The sequence below is a fragment of the Lycorma delicatula genome, chromosome 3 (assembly GCF_047948215.1).
Source record: "Lycorma delicatula isolate Av1 chromosome 3, ASM4794821v1, whole genome shotgun sequence".
NCBI classification, from domain to species: Eukaryota; Metazoa; Arthropoda; class Insecta; order Hemiptera; family Fulgoridae; genus Lycorma; species Lycorma delicatula.
Window position 1 is genome coordinate 123,233,963 of NC_134457.1, and position 20,949 is coordinate 123,254,911.

At 24.5% G+C, this 20,949-nt stretch overlaps 2 protein-coding genes across 3 annotated transcripts in view; one reads left to right on the plus strand and one right to left on the minus strand.

The window, feature by feature from the left end:
- sv (paired box protein shaven) overlaps nucleotides 1–10,999 on the plus strand; it is a 395,488-nt gene extending 384,489 nt beyond the window's left edge. Inside the window, exons 10-12 of the mRNA XM_075360504.1 lie at nucleotides 2,089–2,283; nucleotides 4,469–4,576; nucleotides 10,560–10,999. Of these exons, the coding sequence (XP_075216619.1) occupies nucleotides 2,089–2,283; nucleotides 4,469–4,576; nucleotides 10,560–10,780 (524 nt within the window). The 3' untranslated portion in view covers nucleotides 10,781–10,999. The remainder of the gene's footprint in view (nucleotides 1–2,088; nucleotides 2,284–4,468; nucleotides 4,577–10,559) is intronic.
- Nucleotides 1,341–20,949, minus strand: part of LOC142321954 (mitochondrial import inner membrane translocase subunit Tim22) — a 58,254-nt gene continuing 38,645 nt past the window's right edge. Inside the window, exon 4 of one of the 2 annotated variants that reach the window (XR_012755748.1) lies at nucleotides 1,341–1,526. The gene's annotated coding sequence lies outside the window, so the exon portion shown is untranslated. The remainder of the gene's footprint in view (nucleotides 1,527–20,949) is intronic. The other variant, XM_075360506.1, reaches the window with a different exon arrangement.

The following is a 20,949-nucleotide window of genomic DNA, read 5'->3' on the forward strand; positions in this document are numbered from 1 at the left end:
GTTTTTTTAATATTTAATAGATTTAAAATTTGTAAAATAAATTTTTATTTGTTATCTGTAATTCTCAATTTTTATTTTTCTGAAAATATAGGTAATTTAAAAAATTCAAACAAGTTTTCTTCAAATAAATTTTAATACAATAACAGTGCAGAAAATAACAAGCTTTTAGACAGCACACACACACACACACACACACACACACACTATCTCTCTCTCACATATATATATAACAAGTGATTGACACTGTATATATGATTTCAACAATTTACATCTCAAACCAATAATTGCAACAAATTTACACTTTTAATTTATTTTACAAATACACATTTTCTGATCATTGTTTTACATAAATATTTTTTAATGTTACCTTTTCAGTATGATCTTTTTTTTAATATTTTAATATGCAGCATACATTAAATAGCATGATTCATTAAAGCATGATAACTTTTCTAATATGAAAATAATGCTTTCATTCAATCACTTTTTTAATTACAAGTAATTCATAAAATTAAAACGTTTTGACAGGAAAAAAGTAGAATCAAGAGCCACACGCAAATTAAATGCACTTAACTAACGTGGCAAATTAGAGAATTTTTAACTGTTTTGAAAAGTAGCAGTTTATTTAAACAACTTTCACTTTTTAATAGCCAAAAATTCATTCAATTTAAGTCAAAAACAATTATATCCTTCTGTTTTAAATGTTTAATTACAATAAACAAACTTTATAAAATAATTTTACAATTTTTTCGTTTTCACAATTGACAAATCTGCAGTTTAACTTTTCAAATTATTTCAATTTTGGGAAATTTATTTTTTAACAACGTAAATTTTACTCTCAGTATTAGATAGTAGCCTTATATAACTTTCCTTAACTTTTATTTGGAGGTATATCCTGTTGTAGATGTTATATTTTATTGATCATTCAATAATTTATTACAAAATAAAATAAAAGTATAATAAAACATCAAGATCATACTGACTTTCTAGTCAGAAATACACAACTTAACTGGAAATAATATTTTAAAAACAAAAATTAAACATTAAAAATTGTTACTATTTCATAATGAACAATCAATTTCAAGGCTTTAAAAAAAAGATGTTCTTAATTCAACCAGTATTTTTTTTTTTTATGTTCAAGCCTTACTCTTTTTATCAAATTGGTACGATTTGATTCATTTTTTATTTTACAGAGGAAGTTCTGCTGTAGTAATTTCCTCCTGATAATTTAAAAGAAGTATTGTTTAAAAAAAATTAAATAGTTAACAAAAATGATTTGAAAATGTCACCTTTTTTGTTTTTTTATCATTATTTATTATATTGTAATATCATTGCCTAATGTCAATCTGACATTTAAATATTTTTTTTGGAAAAAATCAAGAAAATCTAAAGGAAAGAATATAATTACCAACATTCCAAAAAGCTTTGCTGATTTTCAATAGTCAGTGTCTTATGTTGTTTCTCAGCATCCCTCTTCTTTCATCAGGATACAGGATTTACATCTTTGTTTCTTGCAAATTGTTTTTTTCCTAAGGACAAAGTTTTTTAAAAGGTAAATAAATCTATTTGACTTAACTAAAAATTTTTTAATAGATAAGTTTTTAAAAAACCTGATACCTGAAAAACACATTAAAGTGTAAATGATACTTTTTCAATTCTTCTTTAAATTTCAACTAGTTGAAGTCTGTACCAAATTATATGTTAGTAAGTAGTTGGTTGGTAGCTGTTTGTGTTTTAAATTAGCACTGGCTTCAGAAAGTTGAAATCTGAAGTATTTAAAAAGAATTATATTTTGGTTGGGTTTTATAGTGTTTGTGTTTTATTTATTTTTTATTTTAAATTGATTTTATCAAAAAAGAAAATATAACAATTTGCACAGATCAGAACTGTGGAACTATATGTAATGGAATTTGAAAGCAAATTTATCAGTTGTAATTACTTTTATACATTATTTTTAGTTAAGCAGCATGTCTGTTTTGTTCAGTAATTTATTATTTATTTATTTGATGGATGTTTAGTTACAAAAAAGTATGTGTTTTTTGTTTGTTTGTTCTGCCTGCCTGAGCATGTTGCTTGTATGTGTTGTTGTAGAGAGTGGGCCATATAATCCAGGAAATGAAAATACAGGTGGTGGTACAGGCGCTGGGACAGCAGGAGCTGGGTCCGGATCACCAGGTTTGCCATTATCACTGCCTGCAGACCCAGCGCCGGCACCAAGTCCGCCACCTGATCCATCATCTCTTACCGTACTACAACCACCCTTTCAGCCTGCTGCCTTTTATACAGGTTTGTAACATAATTGAACAAACTTAAATGTATTTAACATTTATATAAATATATAAATCACTGAAATTTAAGATGTTCTTAGAAAAAAGTTGTTAAACAAACTTAATTAGTAATATTATATAGTTATGAAAAGTGTATGTGGCATGTGGGTGGACTGATGTTATACATCCTAGCATTAGTTCCAAGTTTCGGTTCTAGAACTGGAGTTAGTGAATAGGATGTATACAATTATATACAACTAAGCAACATCATATATGAAAAGGCAGTTTATAAGTAAAACAATATTGAATTCTATTATGGATAATCTATACTACTGTACAAAGATACAGTTTGTTTTTCCAAGCTATTCTGAAGAACTAGTGAATTGATCTAATTCTTGCACTTTTTAATTGTCTACTTCTTCCTGAGTATAATGGGCTATCTACAAATTATCAATTTATCTATCTCCCCCTAACTCCCTCCCTTGTGATATAATTAATATTATATAAATAAATAATAAAATATAATGAGAAAACAAAAACTGAAAATGTGACATTCAAATAACTTTTTCAAAATTCTGTCTTCCATCAGGAACAGGCACTAATATTAATAGTTCATAGAGGTTTTAGTCACCCTTCCTTTCTTAACATTCAAAAGTAAAATACTGCAACATTCAAACTGTTCTTTTACAAATCCTTCTATCTTCACAGAAAGAGATAAGGTAAGAAGAGTTTTGTACAGTTTTGCAGTCAAAGCCCCTTCAATTACAAAAACTCAAAATTAACATCTTAATGTTATCAAGGAAAGCAGAATTATACATCTCCCCAACTCTTTTATCTACCATCCTTTAATTAACTAAATTTTGAAATATTTCTAAACTTCAGAATGTATTATCAAAAAGTGTACTTTTGGTGAAACCTGTAAAAATGATGCTATCACAGACTTAGGTCCCATTGCATTACTAAGCACCCTATAATCCCTGTCCCTTATTAATTAATAAAAATATTATGATATTTAAACCGAAAAAGGTATTCTGCCTTCAGCGGCCATTAAAAACATGCATGTCATTCATTATAGAGATCACTGCTATATACAATCAAGACTAGCCACACTCATTTAATAAAAGTAAAAATAATGTAATAATACTCAAAATTTGTTTTACGTTCAATAAAAAATAAAAATGTTTAAAAAGTTCTTATCATAATAGTGAATGGTTAAAACATACCTGCATTTTAACCATTATTTCAAAACAGTCTCCTGCTTCAGGACTCCAATAAGAAACTAAGTAGGATTACGCAATTTATATACCCTTATTCCCAAAGCATACTAACCTTTCACCTCTCTTAAAATAACAAAAATTAAATATCGCTACATTCAAGATATTTTTTAAAATGATTTTTTTTTTAAGGAAAAAACAAGCAAGATAGTGTTGATTAATTTTTTAAAGCTTTTTCCCTAGTTCCCTCAATTACTGTAAATATAACATCAAATAGGATTCTTTTTCAAAATGTTTTCTATCTTTAAGGGCAAGTAAATTTCTCAAAGGTAAACTTTCCTCCTAGACTTTCAGTGTTAAAAAAATCTGATTCATTTATCTACTAAATTTTGAATATAGATGATTCATTTTTTATCATCATATTACAATTAACAGTAATTACATATTTTATTGAAACTTATAGAAAATTTATTTTATGCATGACTGAAATATATTTTAATAAAATATCTAAAGAAGACCAATCTTTCCCACATAACAATTAAGATAGGATTTATTTAATGATTCTGGATGCATTTAAACAAAAAAATAAAATTATAGAACTAAGGACCCAAGATTTGCAATAATACTAGTAAAATTTGTTTTTTTGATACTTCTAATGGAGTATTTCATTATGATTAGATGACAACGATTCTATTCTCCTTTAAAATACAAATTTATTTTGATTGATGAATTAATTCACCACAGAACTTATATGAAAGAATGTGAAAATGGAATTTGTAGCATATGAAAAATGTCATTCTTGACTAGGATTCAAACTCAAGACCTCTTCGTGAAAGGCTGACTCCGTTACACCACTCACTACCACTTCACCACAGCGATTAGCATTTTGGTAAAAAATATTTAAATTACTATACTATTGCACTAATATTTAAGTTAAACAAAATCTGGACAGAAAAACCTAAGTAATGTGTATTTTGTTTATTATATTAGGTGGAGCAGGTGGTGTATCAGAGTATGCATATAGTTCACCATATACACAGTATACAACGACAGCATATGGTGGGTACAATTATGCCTCAGGTGCTGGCGGGTTGCTCAGTAAGTAAACCGTGAGTATAATATACTCTAGTAACAATCACTCACTCTCACTTCAGCTAGAATAAAATACAAAACATTACATAGACTATTACTTATCATTATTTAATCAGTATCTAGTTAATAAAACAGTATTTAGAAAAATATTCTCAATGAAGAAAATCTATAAGATGTAATTTCTACTATGAAACTGTTATGGTTTCATTATATTACTCAAATAATATTATAAATGCAGTTTAATATTGATAACTGTTAGATTACTGAGATTCCTTGTGTAAAACTTATTGTAATCTAACAAGAAGGTTGGGTTATATGTCCCTTTTTGGATGTACAAACAAAATTATATTTTTTTAATTACAATTAATCAAATAAAATTAAATAAATTTATTGGTATTAATTATAAAACTTTAAAATTATACTTATTCATAATTTTAGCTAGTGTGAATGGAGAAAGAGTGAAAAAGTAATTATAAGAATCTTGAAAGGTTTTTAAATGAGGGTTTTCTAAATCCTGTATCTAATTCTGTATAGGATAAAAATGATTTTTAACAAAATGTAATCTATTATTTTTAAAATGACAAACCAAGATATATAAGTAAAATATCTTGTTATAAAAATTAATTTTGGTTTATCATAATAAAATTAGTATTTTTATATATTTACCGACTATTATGGACAGTAAAATAATAGATATTAACACTACTGTCGTATAACATACCCAATACTCAAGAATATTTACTTACTTTATAATAATGTTACTATCAGTAATCATAGAATTCTTACATTGTTAAATTGTATAACAATAAATGGCTGACAAAATAACAGATCAAAAAAACATACCAAAACAATAAAAGTGAAGAAGAAATAACATAAAAATAAGACATATTGAAATACTAGAAAATAATAAAGAAAAATAAGATTTATATTGAAGTACTAGAAAATAATAAACAAACTTTTTTCAAAATATAATTTTTGATGGTTATGTGTAAAAGTTTTTGAAGTGAATTCCAAACTTTGATGGTTTGAACCACCAAAGAAATTAAATTACTTAATAAGAGTTACATTCAGAATGACATTAAGAAAACTGATTTTTAAAAGTGATTTAACACTTTATGTATTTAAAAAAATAAATATTATTACTTAAAAACATAATTTTGTGTTTTACAGTTTTTGTAAATGTAATTATGATAATTTTTCTCAATATAGTAACTATGATATGGATAATTAGAAAGTTCAGAGTGTAATATTGTACACAATAAATGATATATCAAAAATCATATAAGATATTATTCAAACCTAAATATCTAAATGAAAAGTTATAAAGATCTCAAATAATTAGAATAAACAAGACATTTACTCAAAGTTATAATGAAATCAAGCATTTCCAGTCAATTTTTTAAAAGTCTGGCATAAGAAGTATATATACATAACAGTAACAGTAATAATAAGAGTATTTCATTCATTATACAATTTCAAAGTAATATTTTTACAAATTACTGGTGAATTTTTAATCAATGTTTCTTATTCACCAAGTATTTTTACTCCAATAATTTCAGGACTCTAATTTCTGAAATTCCATATAAAATCTCTAATTCCATAAAATTTCTAAAATTTTATGAAAAGGATTTTTTTATAGCCAGTTGCTCTTTTTGAAGCTGATTAATTATAAGAGGATTTTAGAAATATGTGATATAAATGAATGGTTACTACTTTTAACTTAAAAACACTATAAGTTACTTTGATATTCAAAAAGGAAAGGAACCTATATATTGACACATTCATGACTGCAAAATTCCCAGAATTTTAGTAATGGGAAATTATTAATGTATCAATCACCTTTAGTACCATATCAATTTCCATATCAGACAGCTATAACAATCCTGACACTCTTACATAAGTACTGTATAAAGTTTCCATGTAACTTTAATTATTACTGATCAAACATTATTTGAAAAAGACGAGTCACATTTTTTATAAATATAAAATATCTGAACTGAACACATACAGTAATACAAGTTAACAATAACAAGATAAATAAACTGTAGTACAGATTAATAACAATGTGCGTAAGATTTTGCTCAATGACAGCATTCATGAGATAGTAATGTTACATAAATCTAGTTAATAGATCAAGTCTTAAATTCCATGTTTTTATTATTGAGTAACTGCCATTACTTCCACCAAAAATTAGCCATTTTTTAATCATAATTTACCCTTACATCAAATATTTTACAGTGAATTAATTTTTTTGAAAAAATTAATTATTATTTTTTAAATCTTACCAAGATGTTAGAGTACTCAACAAGCTAGTAAGTAGTTAATGCGTGAAAAAAAAACAAGTTTAAATTTTGCACACCATCTTAATTCTAACCTTAATTAGCCATTTTTTAACAATAATTTCTAAGTATAATAAATTGTTACAGCAGGTTAATTAATTACAGCAATGCTGTCAATGTTGTTACAGCCATATCATCGAATTAATATGTGAAGGTTTAGTGCAAAAAAAGAAAAAGAAATCAGTTTTAATATTATCACACATTTTCAATATACAGCATAATTATCTTAATTATCTATTCTTCAACCATATTTATCTGTGCATTCAGTTATTTTGACAAATTAATTTATTTTAAAAACTTACAAATATTACTAACAGCACATCTATTTAGATGATGCACAAAAAACAAATTTTTAAAGCCAGCATAGAATTTTAACTTGCTCCATGAAATGCCAATATTAACCAAAATTTATTCATGATTTTTACAATTTTAACAAGGTTCAATTTATTTTAAAACTGTGGAATAATACTGTTTCATAATTACGAGTGTGCACAACTTTAAAGTAAACATTTTCAAATATAATTAGCCATTCCTTAACTAGAATTTATAGATTTATTCCTTTATTTTGTCACAAATTAATTTATTCAAAAAACTGACATCGTGCTAATCATGTTACTAGGATAAAGGAGATTAGTATTTGAAGTGTCAAAAATTACCTATAAAGAAACAACAGTATTTTAATTACCATCATAATTAACTATTTTTTAATAATTATTTATCTGTATATTCAAATATTTTATCATGGATTAATTTATTTAAAAAAATTGGTACCACTAACCTATTCTGAACTACTTGACATCAACTAGCAGGTATAATATCTGAATGTTTTACATTTAATGCTTTAGAATTACATTAACACAGAAAATATGTTATTTTAGACATTAGAATTAATATTTTATTTATCTTAGTCTTGTCACAATCAGTTAAGTGAAAAAGTATCTTCCTGTCTTAGCCCAAACTAAAAATTAATTTAAATCGTATAATTATTTTTAGAGTAATTTATTTTTAATTTTGAATGAGTTAATAATTTAGAATGAAATCTTTGAAAACAACTGTGGAGTAAGTTAAAATACTATACTTGCTTTAATATTGTACTTTTATCACTTCATCTGCAAATGTAATGTCATGCTATAGTGAATCAGGTAGCAGTCTCACTTTTTTTTTACAACAAATTGATTTGTAACAAAAATAAATCCTGGCATAGTTAATTATGATGTGTCTCAGCAAAACTGTCTTTTTGAAGTGTTAACTGATAACAACGTAGAAGTAGCACAGTCAGCATTACCCCACTATTTTAATAAATTAATCCACAGTAAAATTTTATACAAGATTATATTTCAATGTAAATGTTTATTTAGAATTATTAAAATATTGTAGACAATAAACTTTTGACTGACAGTTTATTTACAGCAAGGCAAACAAAATAAAAATATTAATAATAGAAGACAAAAAAAAAGAAGATAATAAACTTAATAAAAAATGCAATAATTTAAAACACAAACTTGTAGTAAATAATTTCATTATTACACAGGCAAATAAATTAAATGTTCCAATTACTACAAAAAAAGAGATGAATACAACAATAACATGGAAACATTCCTAAATAATGTTAATTATAACAAAATTAAAATGACTGCAAATAAATTTAATGCTGAACTTAGGATGGTGCTAAATAAGTGTAAAGCATTAATTCAAGAAAATAAAGAATATAAAATAACAATCCATCTCCTCCAGCATTTTCAGGACTTATAAAGATGTACAAAGATAATTTTCCAATAAGACCTTTAGTCAATTACATAAATGCACCTTCTTACAAAATGTCTAATCATATTTTTACAAAAAAAAACTTAAAACTAAACAACCTGTATAATATAAGACGGCATCCAAGCAGTTAAAAATTACAGTTAAACAAATAAATATTGACCACAATGACATGATTTTGTATGACAGCAAAGATACATAAACCAATATTCCAATTAAAGAAACCAAAAAAATAACAGAAACACTATTGCATAAAAATAAAATAAATGAATCACTTATTAAACAATTTTTCTGTAAGGATTTAATCAAAATTATTTTTCTTTAAATAATTACTATATACAAGAAAAAAGTCTCATTACAGGTTCACCATTAAGTAGCATAATGGCTGAAGTATTATTTCAAATATGGAAGATGTAGTAACTAACAACATAAAACATAGAGAAAATAAAATTGAGTATGCTATATGTGTATGGTGTTTTGGTAATCTACAATAAACAAATCAATTATGAATATAATGTAATTCTGAAAAAATTAAATCAGTCCCATAAAAATGTTACACAACGTACATAGAAACAGAAAACAATAACATCATAAATTTTGTAAACATAAGTACAAAAAATAATAAAAATAAACTACAGGAAGGAATCTATAGAAATCCCATAACAACCATAAATAATAAATCCATACATCAGCATCACCAAAAAAGTCAACTTATAGGGTTATGATTCATAGAGCTTTAAAATATTTAGACAATAAAAATGAATTAAATAATGGATTCAATTTAATAAGATATATTGCTATTATTAACGGCTATAATGAGAAAAATATCAGTGATAATTGAAAAAACTCATATTTAAATATAAATACAAATGAAAAGATCACTATATTATTGAAACAATTAAAAAATGATACACACTACTTACCCATAACAATAAAAAATTAAATACAATGATTAATAATTTTAAAGCTGTTACAAATAACATTTATAACAAAACAGGTATATACAAAAATAGAGTGTGTTTCTGACAACAGTTTTATTAAACATTTCCAAGAAATACACACAGTGGAGTTTTCAAATGATCCAGTTTTATTCAAAATATATTGTAAGTGTTCTTAAAACTCCATTGTGTGTATTTATTTGATAAATTTTGATGGACAGGAGGCAGGGGAACTTTGAAAAGTGATGCTCCATCATTAGGAGTTTCATTGCTAATTCTAGAATTCATCTACATCTACGTTGAATAACACAATCAATGTAGATGTCTGCTATTGTCATTTTGAGTAGTACCATTTGTCCTTTTCAACAGCAAACTACTTTTCTTTGTTTTTTGTAAGAAATTATTAAATAGTCATTTCCATTCATATTTCTAAAATCAAAAATTAAAATACAAAATACAGTGATCAATTTTTTTTATGAAGATTGAGAATAAATAACTACTAAACAGCAAGCAATCTTACTACTTCATTCCCTGCCATAAAATAGACGTATAGACCTTTTTGGTGTTTATATCAAATCCAACTGTAAAATAAAATTAAAAAAAAAAAAATTGTACTTTTCTAAAATCACTTTAACCAAGGTAATAAATACTAACAATACAATGTAGTATAAAAAGCAGAACCGTCTTTAGATATTAATTCATGGAATGAATTCATACTTAAAAGACTGTCTTTTAAATATGAATCAATTGAATAAATCATTTCTTTAGAAGAGAATTTTAAGATATTTTGCACAAAGGCAAAGCAAATTTTGAGATTTCATAGCAAAGAATAAGACCAAATAACAGTAGTATTTTATGCAAAATTAGAAAAATAAGGTTTAATACAACTTTAATTATATCTGTTCAAATTGATGTGTAGATTATTCAACTACAACAAATTTTTTGTTACAGATTCATGCTATTACTATAGTAATAACAGCAGTCCAAATCATATGGCAACATCGGAACATCAGAATATTGCTCCTATGTTTTCACGTGATATCTGTATGTCAGATGTTAGTAGTGAAGCACGTTCACCAATGGCGGCAACAAGAGCAAATTCTGGTGCAAGTGCAGCTTCACCAATAGGTACTGCTTCATGCATGAAAAATGAACCACCTCTACTTGGATAAAGTGAAAATAAGAACTACTGAAAAAAAATTGCAATCAAACAAAATACATTTTTATTGCAAATGGTCAAATCTAAAATATTATCAGTAAACAAGAACAAGTATTATGTGTTCCTCAAATAAGAAATCTCAAAGTCTGTTTTTACCTAATTGTAAGTCTTTTTAAGAATATTAACCAAAAATATTTTTAAAACTCTCAAAATAAGAAAATAATTTATTCAATTTAAAAAGGCAAAATATAAAATTAATTACAATAAAATATAAATATACATTTCAGATAAAGTAACTGAAAGAACATATATTTGTAATTTACTTTCGGTTCATTACTTCTTACCTAAACTTCAATTAAAAATCAACTAAAAAAAAAAAAAATACAAATGTATTAATATCATCATACATTTGTTAATCAATATGACAAAAATTTGCACTTGTAAAATAAAAAAACTCAAATAATTCAATTTCAAATTACATATAATATGTCCATCCAAAAATCTTTAAATTAATAATTACAAGTTTCTTCTTCTGTGTAATTACCAATAGCACTGGTTTAAGTGACTGTAGCTATAAATGGTCATTAATGTCAAATTGAAATTAATGACAACATTAATGTGCTCTAAAATTATATTCTGGAATAACATTTCTGTGTAATTGAGTAATTAAAACCTTAAAACACCAATAAACATACATAAATACACACACATGTGTATATATGTAAATGTATGTAAAGAGGCAATCATCAATTCAGTTACACTCAGCAAGAAGGTTTGCAATAACTTATATTTTGTTCTTTTAAAGAATAAATAATTTCTAAAAAAAAACAAGAGGCTATTAAAAAAAAAAATTATAAAGAAAAGAAATTACAAACTTCACTTCCATTTATTCACAAATATTAGCACTACGTTTTTTTTATATTTATAGTCTAATTTTATAGATCAATTATCGTAAAAATCTTGTACTGATATGATAATTTCCAAATTTCCAGTCTATTAAGATCAATTAACATGATTTATAACATGAAATCAGTTTACATTTAGCTTAATTTACCAGTTCAAAATAAAAAGTTGTTACCTATATGTTTTTATTAACATCAATTTGTATTTCTAGGTTAGGTTGTAGTTAGGCAATATAATAATCTTTGTTTCAAAATAGAAACTGGTACATTACACTATCTGTCCCGGTCTTTCTTAAGGCTATGATACATGAAAAGCACCTAAGAATCAAAAGGAACTAATCAAGGTTACTTTTTCTGAGAATAGTACAATTCCTGTGGTGAAATGAATAAAGTTATAAGTCGTAGGGCTTAATATCAACTGTATTCTAATGGGCTTGGCATACTGATATACAAAGTATCTTTAACTCATTGAAGATGACAGTAGGTAAACCACTTCACTCCTCACTTTTCCTAGTTAGCCTGGAATGATATGTATTTTTCTTTGAATACATTATTTTCACAAGTGTATTGAGTCAGGTTTCTTATAGTTGTTATGGCAAGAAGAAAATAAAACAAAGATAAACAGTTTAACTATAAAAACAATCCTGTTTATTATTATACTGTTGTGTACACCCAGATCATTCAAGATTTGTAAATTTCTATTAGTTGGATAACTACATGTTTATAAGGAACAGTTCTTTTTAGAACACTGTTTCTATTGTTGGTTTGCTAGACAGAAAGACAGATCAGTCTCTTAGCAGCAATTTGATTAATGAAAGAACTTTTAAAAATTCTGAAGATCTTCATACAAATGAACAAAAAGTAAAAAATAATAATTAAATTTTTATTCTAATTTATTATTTCACTTCATTAATGAGAAAGTAAATTAACTCTTCAGAACATAATAATTTTATTTAAATTTTCAACTTAAAGTGATTGAATCTGAAAAATATTCTTTTAAGATAATTATCCTAAGTTTAAATAATTTTAATAAGAATAATACCTGGAAAGAACTTCCATTCCTTAAGATGTTATTTAAGACAACTATAGTAGCAATATAAAAAGTACAGGATATGTTTTCTTAATTACTTGAACTAAATATAATGTAAATTATGACATCAACTTTTATAAAAAATACATGAAATGTTTTCAATAACATGATGGTCAAAATTCATTTACTAGTAATATATATTTTTTAACTAATCACCTTACCAAAGTAAATCTTCTTAATAGATTTTATTCCTTCAATATAATTCAAATTCATGAGATAATGCTAAGAATAACAGATAAAATTTATTTGTTATTTTTAATATCATCATTTGATGAAATATTTAGACTACAAATATTGTCAGGTGGTTTCTGTAATATAGCATAGCTAATTAACAGATAAATGTAGGAGAAAGAATTTTGATGTAAGTTTCAGGTATTATTCACATCATATGTGAAATGTATTTATTTCACCATGTTGAATCCATTTTCAAAGTGGTGATTTCAAATTTTCCTCTATTCAGGTTTTATTAAAATTTTCTTTTATTATTAATTCAACTGAAATTGAATATGTAGACTAAACATAATGTTATTATTTATAAAAAAAGTTTAACTATTTTCCTTAATAACTGCTACTAATTGACTTACAATACTCACGTCAAGGATAGTCAGAATCAACTATAGTTTCACTCCCTCATTACAATTGAGATTTCTTATTTTATCAAACTAACGATATACATTTATTAAGTACAATAGAAAGAAATATATTTGTAATCATCATCTGTATGCAATCGTACATTACAATTAATACATGGTACACAAAAGTTTTGGACATATCAATACAATTTAATTTTGTTAACTATGTGAAACAAATTATAATTAATAAACCTTTAAACCATGACAAATTAATCAATCAGTTAACTGATAGAAACTTTATTTAAGAGAAAAAAGACTCTTTTTATAATTAAAAAATAATGGTTATACATATTATTCATCGAAATACTCATTTATCAGTGTTAATTGGCAATATATGGAAATCAGATCTCAAAATATAAATATATATAGAAAAAAATAATAAAAATAAAAAGAAAAATTTTATTCATTAAGTGGTACGTACAGCCCAGTGTTAAACCAAAGATGTGAGTTGTAAGATAGTGATTTTCATTTATTAAATAAACTGACAATTATTGTATTAAGACGTGTGACTGAAAGTGTTTGTTAATAATCCATTTAAGATGTATTAACTTGTTTACTATTCATACAAAAATCAGGATTGGTGTTAGAGATAAAATTATAAAAATAATTTAAAAAAAAGGAAAGAAAAAATGCACCGTGAGAAATTATTTAAAGACCTCTAATTTCAAATGAAAAAGGTACTATCAATTATAAAATGTTTAATTTTTTAAAAAGTTTTTTAGTAGCTAGGTACAATCATAAAGAGTAAGAAAATCAATAATTAAAACATCATTAACCATTAAATATGTATGTATCTGATTACAGTAGACAATCATCAGCTTTCCTCAAATTACAAATACACTTGGTAAACTTGTATTAAATTTGTTGATTTGAAAAAATTAATAAATTAAGTTAAAACTAAAATTGGTTAAATATTTAGCATACTGAAAAGAAATTAAAATCAATTAATATTAGTTTTTTTAATAAAAAGTATGAATAATGTATATTCACAGAAGGAAAAAAATTAAATCCTGCTTTCTTATTGTAAACAATTTGTTTTAGTATTTTTGTTCTGAACTTTTAAAAAAAATCTAATTGGTAATTATACACAATCAATTATTTCTGATGTGACATAACTAATCAAAAGATTCTAAACTCAATTAAATCCATTAATTGCTATTACTTGAATCAAAAATCTGAAATACATCAATACTTCACAACGTAAAATGCAATATTTAAATCCAGGTACAAGCAAACATACCTTTAACTGGGTTTAAATTGGAATCCTAAACTGTTACAGAAGAGTATTAACACAACTGTTACACTATATTATGACAATATTAACTAATCCCTAAATATACAGACAATATTAACGTATCAGACCAAAAAAAGAATAATATTTCAACAGAAATGTAAAAATATAGAAATTTATGTTGTATTCAATATTAAAGATTCATTTTCATATAAATTTCTGTTCTCTACACTACTGAAAATCATACAATTTTAGTCTCAAATTTGTTTTTGTTTTTTTTTACATTGATTTATTTTGGATTATGGCAATTATTCCAAAAAGAAGTACACACAATTAGATAAGTTTGGTTAATTAGGGCCCTAAATTTTGATTCTTAATTTATTCATTTTATTTAGCTAAGAAGAATTGCACACGCTCACTACATAATGAAAAGTACAGAAGTATAAAAATACAACAGCGGATATACTGACTGATTAATTAGAGGCAATTATATGATAATCATTTTAGCTCTTCATGGTCTTCTGGATAGAAAGATAGATAATAAAGTATGAAGTAAATCGGTTTTAATTCTATCTTCAGCTTCACATAATAAACAAGAAACAAAATTTAATGAATTCACTTGTCATATTGTAACTAAAAATTGTTTTACTTAAAATCTATAAAATACAATCTAAAGAAATCATTTAAAAATCATAAAAACAAGAAACTTCATTTAAAAATCTTTTTAATGTCTGTAATGAATTTTTATGGAATCTGTAACTAAGCTAATAGTGATACTGAAAGACAAATTTAATATTTTTACTTTATTTTAAGAGAAATTTAATATTTTCTGGATTTGAAAAAGCATTTTTTACTTATCATTGCTCTCATATTTCATAATTTAAATCTACCAAAGTTCTTTGGAATCTTGAGATTTATTTAATTTTTTAATCAAATGAAATTTATTGGATCCATAGTCTTCTACATCAACAGGTTTCACCTCTTCTCAGTGCTTTTTCTTCAACCCATCTGCCTACATACACCACAACTTTTGCAATACAGTCATGAGACTTCAGATTGGGTTTTTCTATTTGTTTAATCAGTTAAATCTATTTTTTTTTTCAAATTTTAAGTTTCATCCTCTTAAGGGGATGAAAATGTTCTACTCAACTAATTCTTTTATTCCTTTTACCACCAATGAAATATCCAATTGATTAAATAATATATTAAATGCATTTTCCTGTTCCATTTTCCAATACCAGACAAAGTTTTCCTAAATACCTTTCCTTTCAAAGGATACAAATTTTTGATTCCAATATTTCTCCTTATGTCCATGTTTGGACACCATAATTAAAACAAGAATTATATTTTATGTAATGTGAGTTTCAATTTCTTAAATAATATTTAATTTAATATAAACAAACTTCATTTTATTACTGAATTTTCACTACTAAATATTTTTAAACGTACTGTTTTAAGAAAAATTCCCACTCTAAAGTAATGAATACATTCCTCAAACACAGGATTACATAATATTATTTTTTTTACAGTCAATTTAAAATAAAAACAAAGAATCTAGAATTGTGTTTATAAATTTCATAACAAGAGTGTAATGAAAAGGTAAGTAAGCATAAAAGCATAAAATAATCATCAATTAATGCAGTAAAAAAAAAAAATATTTGATAAAAGAAACATATAGCAATTCTTTGCTGTAGCCATGACATAACAATTAAAATTTCACATTTCATCTAATCATTTGTTCAAATCATAAAAATATTTTTTTTTATCTAACAAAATGCAAAGACAAATATTTGAAGTTGCCACAGTTGTTGAGAATAAACAATAATATGATAAAGGATAAGTTATCCTTTAATTTTATTTAGTAGAAATAATAAGTTATTTCTATTAAAATATACTACTCTTTATATATTAAAAAATTCATGAAATAAATATGTACTATTAAATAAAAAATAAATGAACAGCTTGTCCTCAGGAAGTATTTTTATCAGTTAGATAAAAATAGGTCTGAAACTAACTAGAAAAGAGAGATTTACCGAATAGTATACCTGATTTCTCTTTCGATTGTTTTTTATTTTTATATTCATTAATGTAAAACAATCCTAACGATTTTTTACTTTTAAATAATGTTTTAAAAGTACATTAATTATTTTCAGATGAATTGTTTCCATTACTGTAACATCAGTAATAAAATTTTAAAGTTACAGAAATGAAACTAAATCTAATAAATTACTTTATCACCATATCCTGATAAAAATTAATTAAAAAGAAAAAATGTAAATAGTATATATAAATATGTTTCATAAAACTATTATTATTATATTTAATATTATAATTATTATATATTTATAATATAATTGCATAAAGTATAACAAGTTAATATAATCTATAATATGGTGTGACTGCAATGTAAATAATAGTATTATTGTAATCTTAAACACACCACTGTAATAATATTAATAAATTTTAAAAAGATGTTTCATTTTTGTTAAAAATAACTGAATAAAATGAATATTTAATTACATTAAAAAATATTTTTTAATTTTATGACAAAACAGAGATTTAAGAGATAAATGAATATATTAAAATAAAGAAATAGAATAACATCCTTATATAAATAAAAGTAAATTTATATTATTAAAAAAAAAAATTAAGAACATAAAATTATAAAAGAGGAAAAAAATAATAAAAAAATTATTTATTAATTTATTTATAGCTTCACCAAAGAGAATGTCAAGAAGTTTTTATCAAAATATTGTTTCATAGTTTATATAATTAATAAAATAATTTTCTTGAATGAAACAATATAGAATATTTACACTTTTGTAGATTTTACTGATAATTCCCACATACTAATGCACAATACTCACTTCAGTTAAAAAAAAAAAAACAAAAAAAAAACAATTGTACAGTGTTTAAAATATGCAGAGTTGCACATCCGCACACGCACAGCACAATGATTATACATAATAAAAAAAATTTAGTTAAGTTTGTAAATTTATTTTTTATAAATATCTATCATAGAAATAATAATAATTGTAATTATTACATTATTTTTGAACTGATATATATTTTTTTTGTAATTAAAAATAAACTCAAATGTTAAAGACTGTTCTTTTTGTGTATTTAATTTTAAAAAATCCTTTTTTTAGTTAAATTTAATTAAAAATTAGCTAATTATTTTTTATACTTTACAATAAAAATAAATTTTTTTTATAGTCATATTAGCCTATGATGAGATTTTTAATGTTCTGATTATAAAAAATCAGAAATAAAAATGAAATTATAGAATACATTCATTTTATACAAAAGTAAGTTTTAAATTAAAAAGAATAAATATATAAATTACTTACTTTCAGTTAGAGAAGATCTTTTACTTTTTTTAAAGTTAAAAACTATCATTGATAAAAACATCATTTAGCAAAAAACAATCAAAAATTAGCAGTAGTCTAACCTAGAAATCATCATTTTTTAATGTAATTTCTACTACTAAATGAATGTATTTTATAAAAGTAGAACCCCAAGTAATAATAATTAAATAATTACTTTATAATAATGTGCAATTTAGAGATACTGATCTTTTTTTTACTAATAAAATTATGTTTACACATGAGGTCCCTAGTCATATACAAGTGTTACTTGTGGACATATATTATTACATTATAAATAAGCTTATAAAATGTTTACATTCAGTTATTTTATTAAAGTAAATTTTATTTTTATAATCATTATATCATTCATTTTAATTACTTTTATATTATATCCAGTGAAAAGGAGGCTCCCATGATGAAAATTAATTAACATTAATTAATAATTAAAATTTTATTGTATAGTATTATGTTGATCATAAGTACCAAAGATGCATTATAAATGAAGATTTCTTTTTGTTTGTTTATTTGTAAAATTAGTTATTTAAGATCATGAATTTGTAAGCGTGATATTATTACGTTAAAATAAAAATTAAAAAAAAATCACATAAAGAAACTGTGTGAATAGTAAATAAACACTGTGAATGAATATTATTATTAAATAAATCATTATTGTAATAAAGATTACTTTGTAGATTAATAAAATGATTTGTTTCAAAGATTTTTATTAAATTTAATTGCATAGCCTTTAAATTCCTTCTCCTTTTTAATACTTTTACAGTTAAAAATAAATGGAAGTAATGTATACAAAATAATAATTTTCAAGACAAATTAACCAAGCTTAAAAATATAACTGAAATCATTTACATCCTTCAGATTACTTTCAATAATGCATGGTCCTCTACATCAATTACTATTTCTACTGTCACATTATTCTGATGTTATTAAAGTAAATTAACTTCAGTTAAAATTTCTATCTGGTTTGGTTTATCACAAAACTGATCATTTTTTGGAAATTTGTCAAACAAAGATTTTGTTTGATAACAAAACAAGTGTTGCAATACTGTTAAAAATTCAAATTGAACTAAGATTAGATTTATCATTGTTTGAAAATATATAGTTCAAATCACATTGTTTCAGAATAAGAATTAATAACACTTAGTAAGAGAGAAATCTATGTATATCCAAACAAATTGGTTGCTAGTACAGTAGAACTTCAATGCTGAAAATCAGATTCAAGTAAATGTAAACGTAACTGATCCACAGTTATGCAATAGAAGTTACCACTAATGAAGTTCAAAGATGTAATGATTTATCACAACATATTTTAAATAAATAATTTCATCTGAATAAAAAATAACTTCAAACAATATGTGCTAAGATTAATACCTAAGCTTCATGATGTTAAAATAATAAAGCACATCAATTAAAATACATTTTATGTTCAAGTGATGAATTTGAACATAAATTATTCATTTCTTTTTGAAATTAACATTCTAAAAATATATTAATTATTTTATTAAATTTATATCATTTAAAATTAATGAATAATATACTATAATTTAACATAAAATATAATACCTCAATAATCATCAAGAAAATAATATTAGAAACAGATAATAAATTTATTATTTATATGTCTGCTGACTGAGTCTTATGAATAGCGTATTTTATTTTATATATACTTATTTGTGTAATTATCAAATACATCACAACAATATCTAGAAAAAGAAAACATTTTCTGGATCAATTCAGCTGAAGCAAAAAGAATGTCTTGCCATTTGTAATGAGAATGACCCATTATGTGAAGCATACCTGTCTCAAAAGAGCATTCAAACCTAAACAAGGAAAAATTCTGAAACCGTCAAACAGAGAAGCATGTCAATCTAAAATGAGAGTCCAAGGTACTACCAGATGAATATCAGAAATGAAGAATGTTTGCCTCAAATGAAAGCTGTCATTGGAACTTCTGAGATGTCTAAAGAGAGTAAAATGATCTGACTGTTATTTCTGCTTAACAAACATTAAAGGGATTACATCAAAATCAAAACATACAGTGGGGTGTACTCTAACTTGCAATTTGCAATGAGACCAGTTCCACACTGCAAAGAATTGCCTATATCAAAGCCTCCAGAACATGTGACACTAGATGAAGAGAAAGAAATCAGAGTCTGATGGACGTAAGGAAGAAAAAGAAATAGATTCTGGTGACACAACTTTTTAACAAAGCAGTTCATCTGCTTTGTTCAAAAGCCTCATTTACTGACTCAAGAAAATCTTAACAATCTCATATGAGATTTAAAGTTATCTAAAAAACACATTCTGAAATGCTTGCTTCCTGGCTAAAGGATGGAATTTTTTTCAAAAGAATAGAAAGAAATGTACTTATCGTAATCATCATTCTGAATTTAAAGACTATTTTTCTTTAGAAAATGGCTTAGTGTTTTGTAATGACATTTCTTTTCTTATGGAGACACTTTGTAATGAACATAACCCAACAGAATAGCGCTTGTTCATTGATTCCTCTAAAGTTAGTTTAAAAGCTGTGCTTCTGCATAATGGCAATAAACTCCCATCAGTGCCTGTGGCTCACTCTGCTACTATGAAAGAAACATACGAAAACTTTAAATTTATATTGGAGAAGCTTCAATATGCAGTATTCAAATGAAATATTTGTGGTGATTTAAAGGTAATTACACTTAATCTTGGTCTGCAGCTTGGTTACACAAAGTACTGTTGTTTTTTGTGTGAATGGGCTAGTATGGACAGAAAAAACCATTTTACTAGAAAAGAATGGCCTAAACACAAACCACACATTCCTGAACAGAAAAATGTGAAACATGATGTGCAATCCTAAAGATGTGAATCTACCTCCATTACATATCAAACTACGATTAATGAAAAATTTTGTCAACGCCATGGACAATAATCCTGGTTTCACGAACTTAAATCACAAGTATCC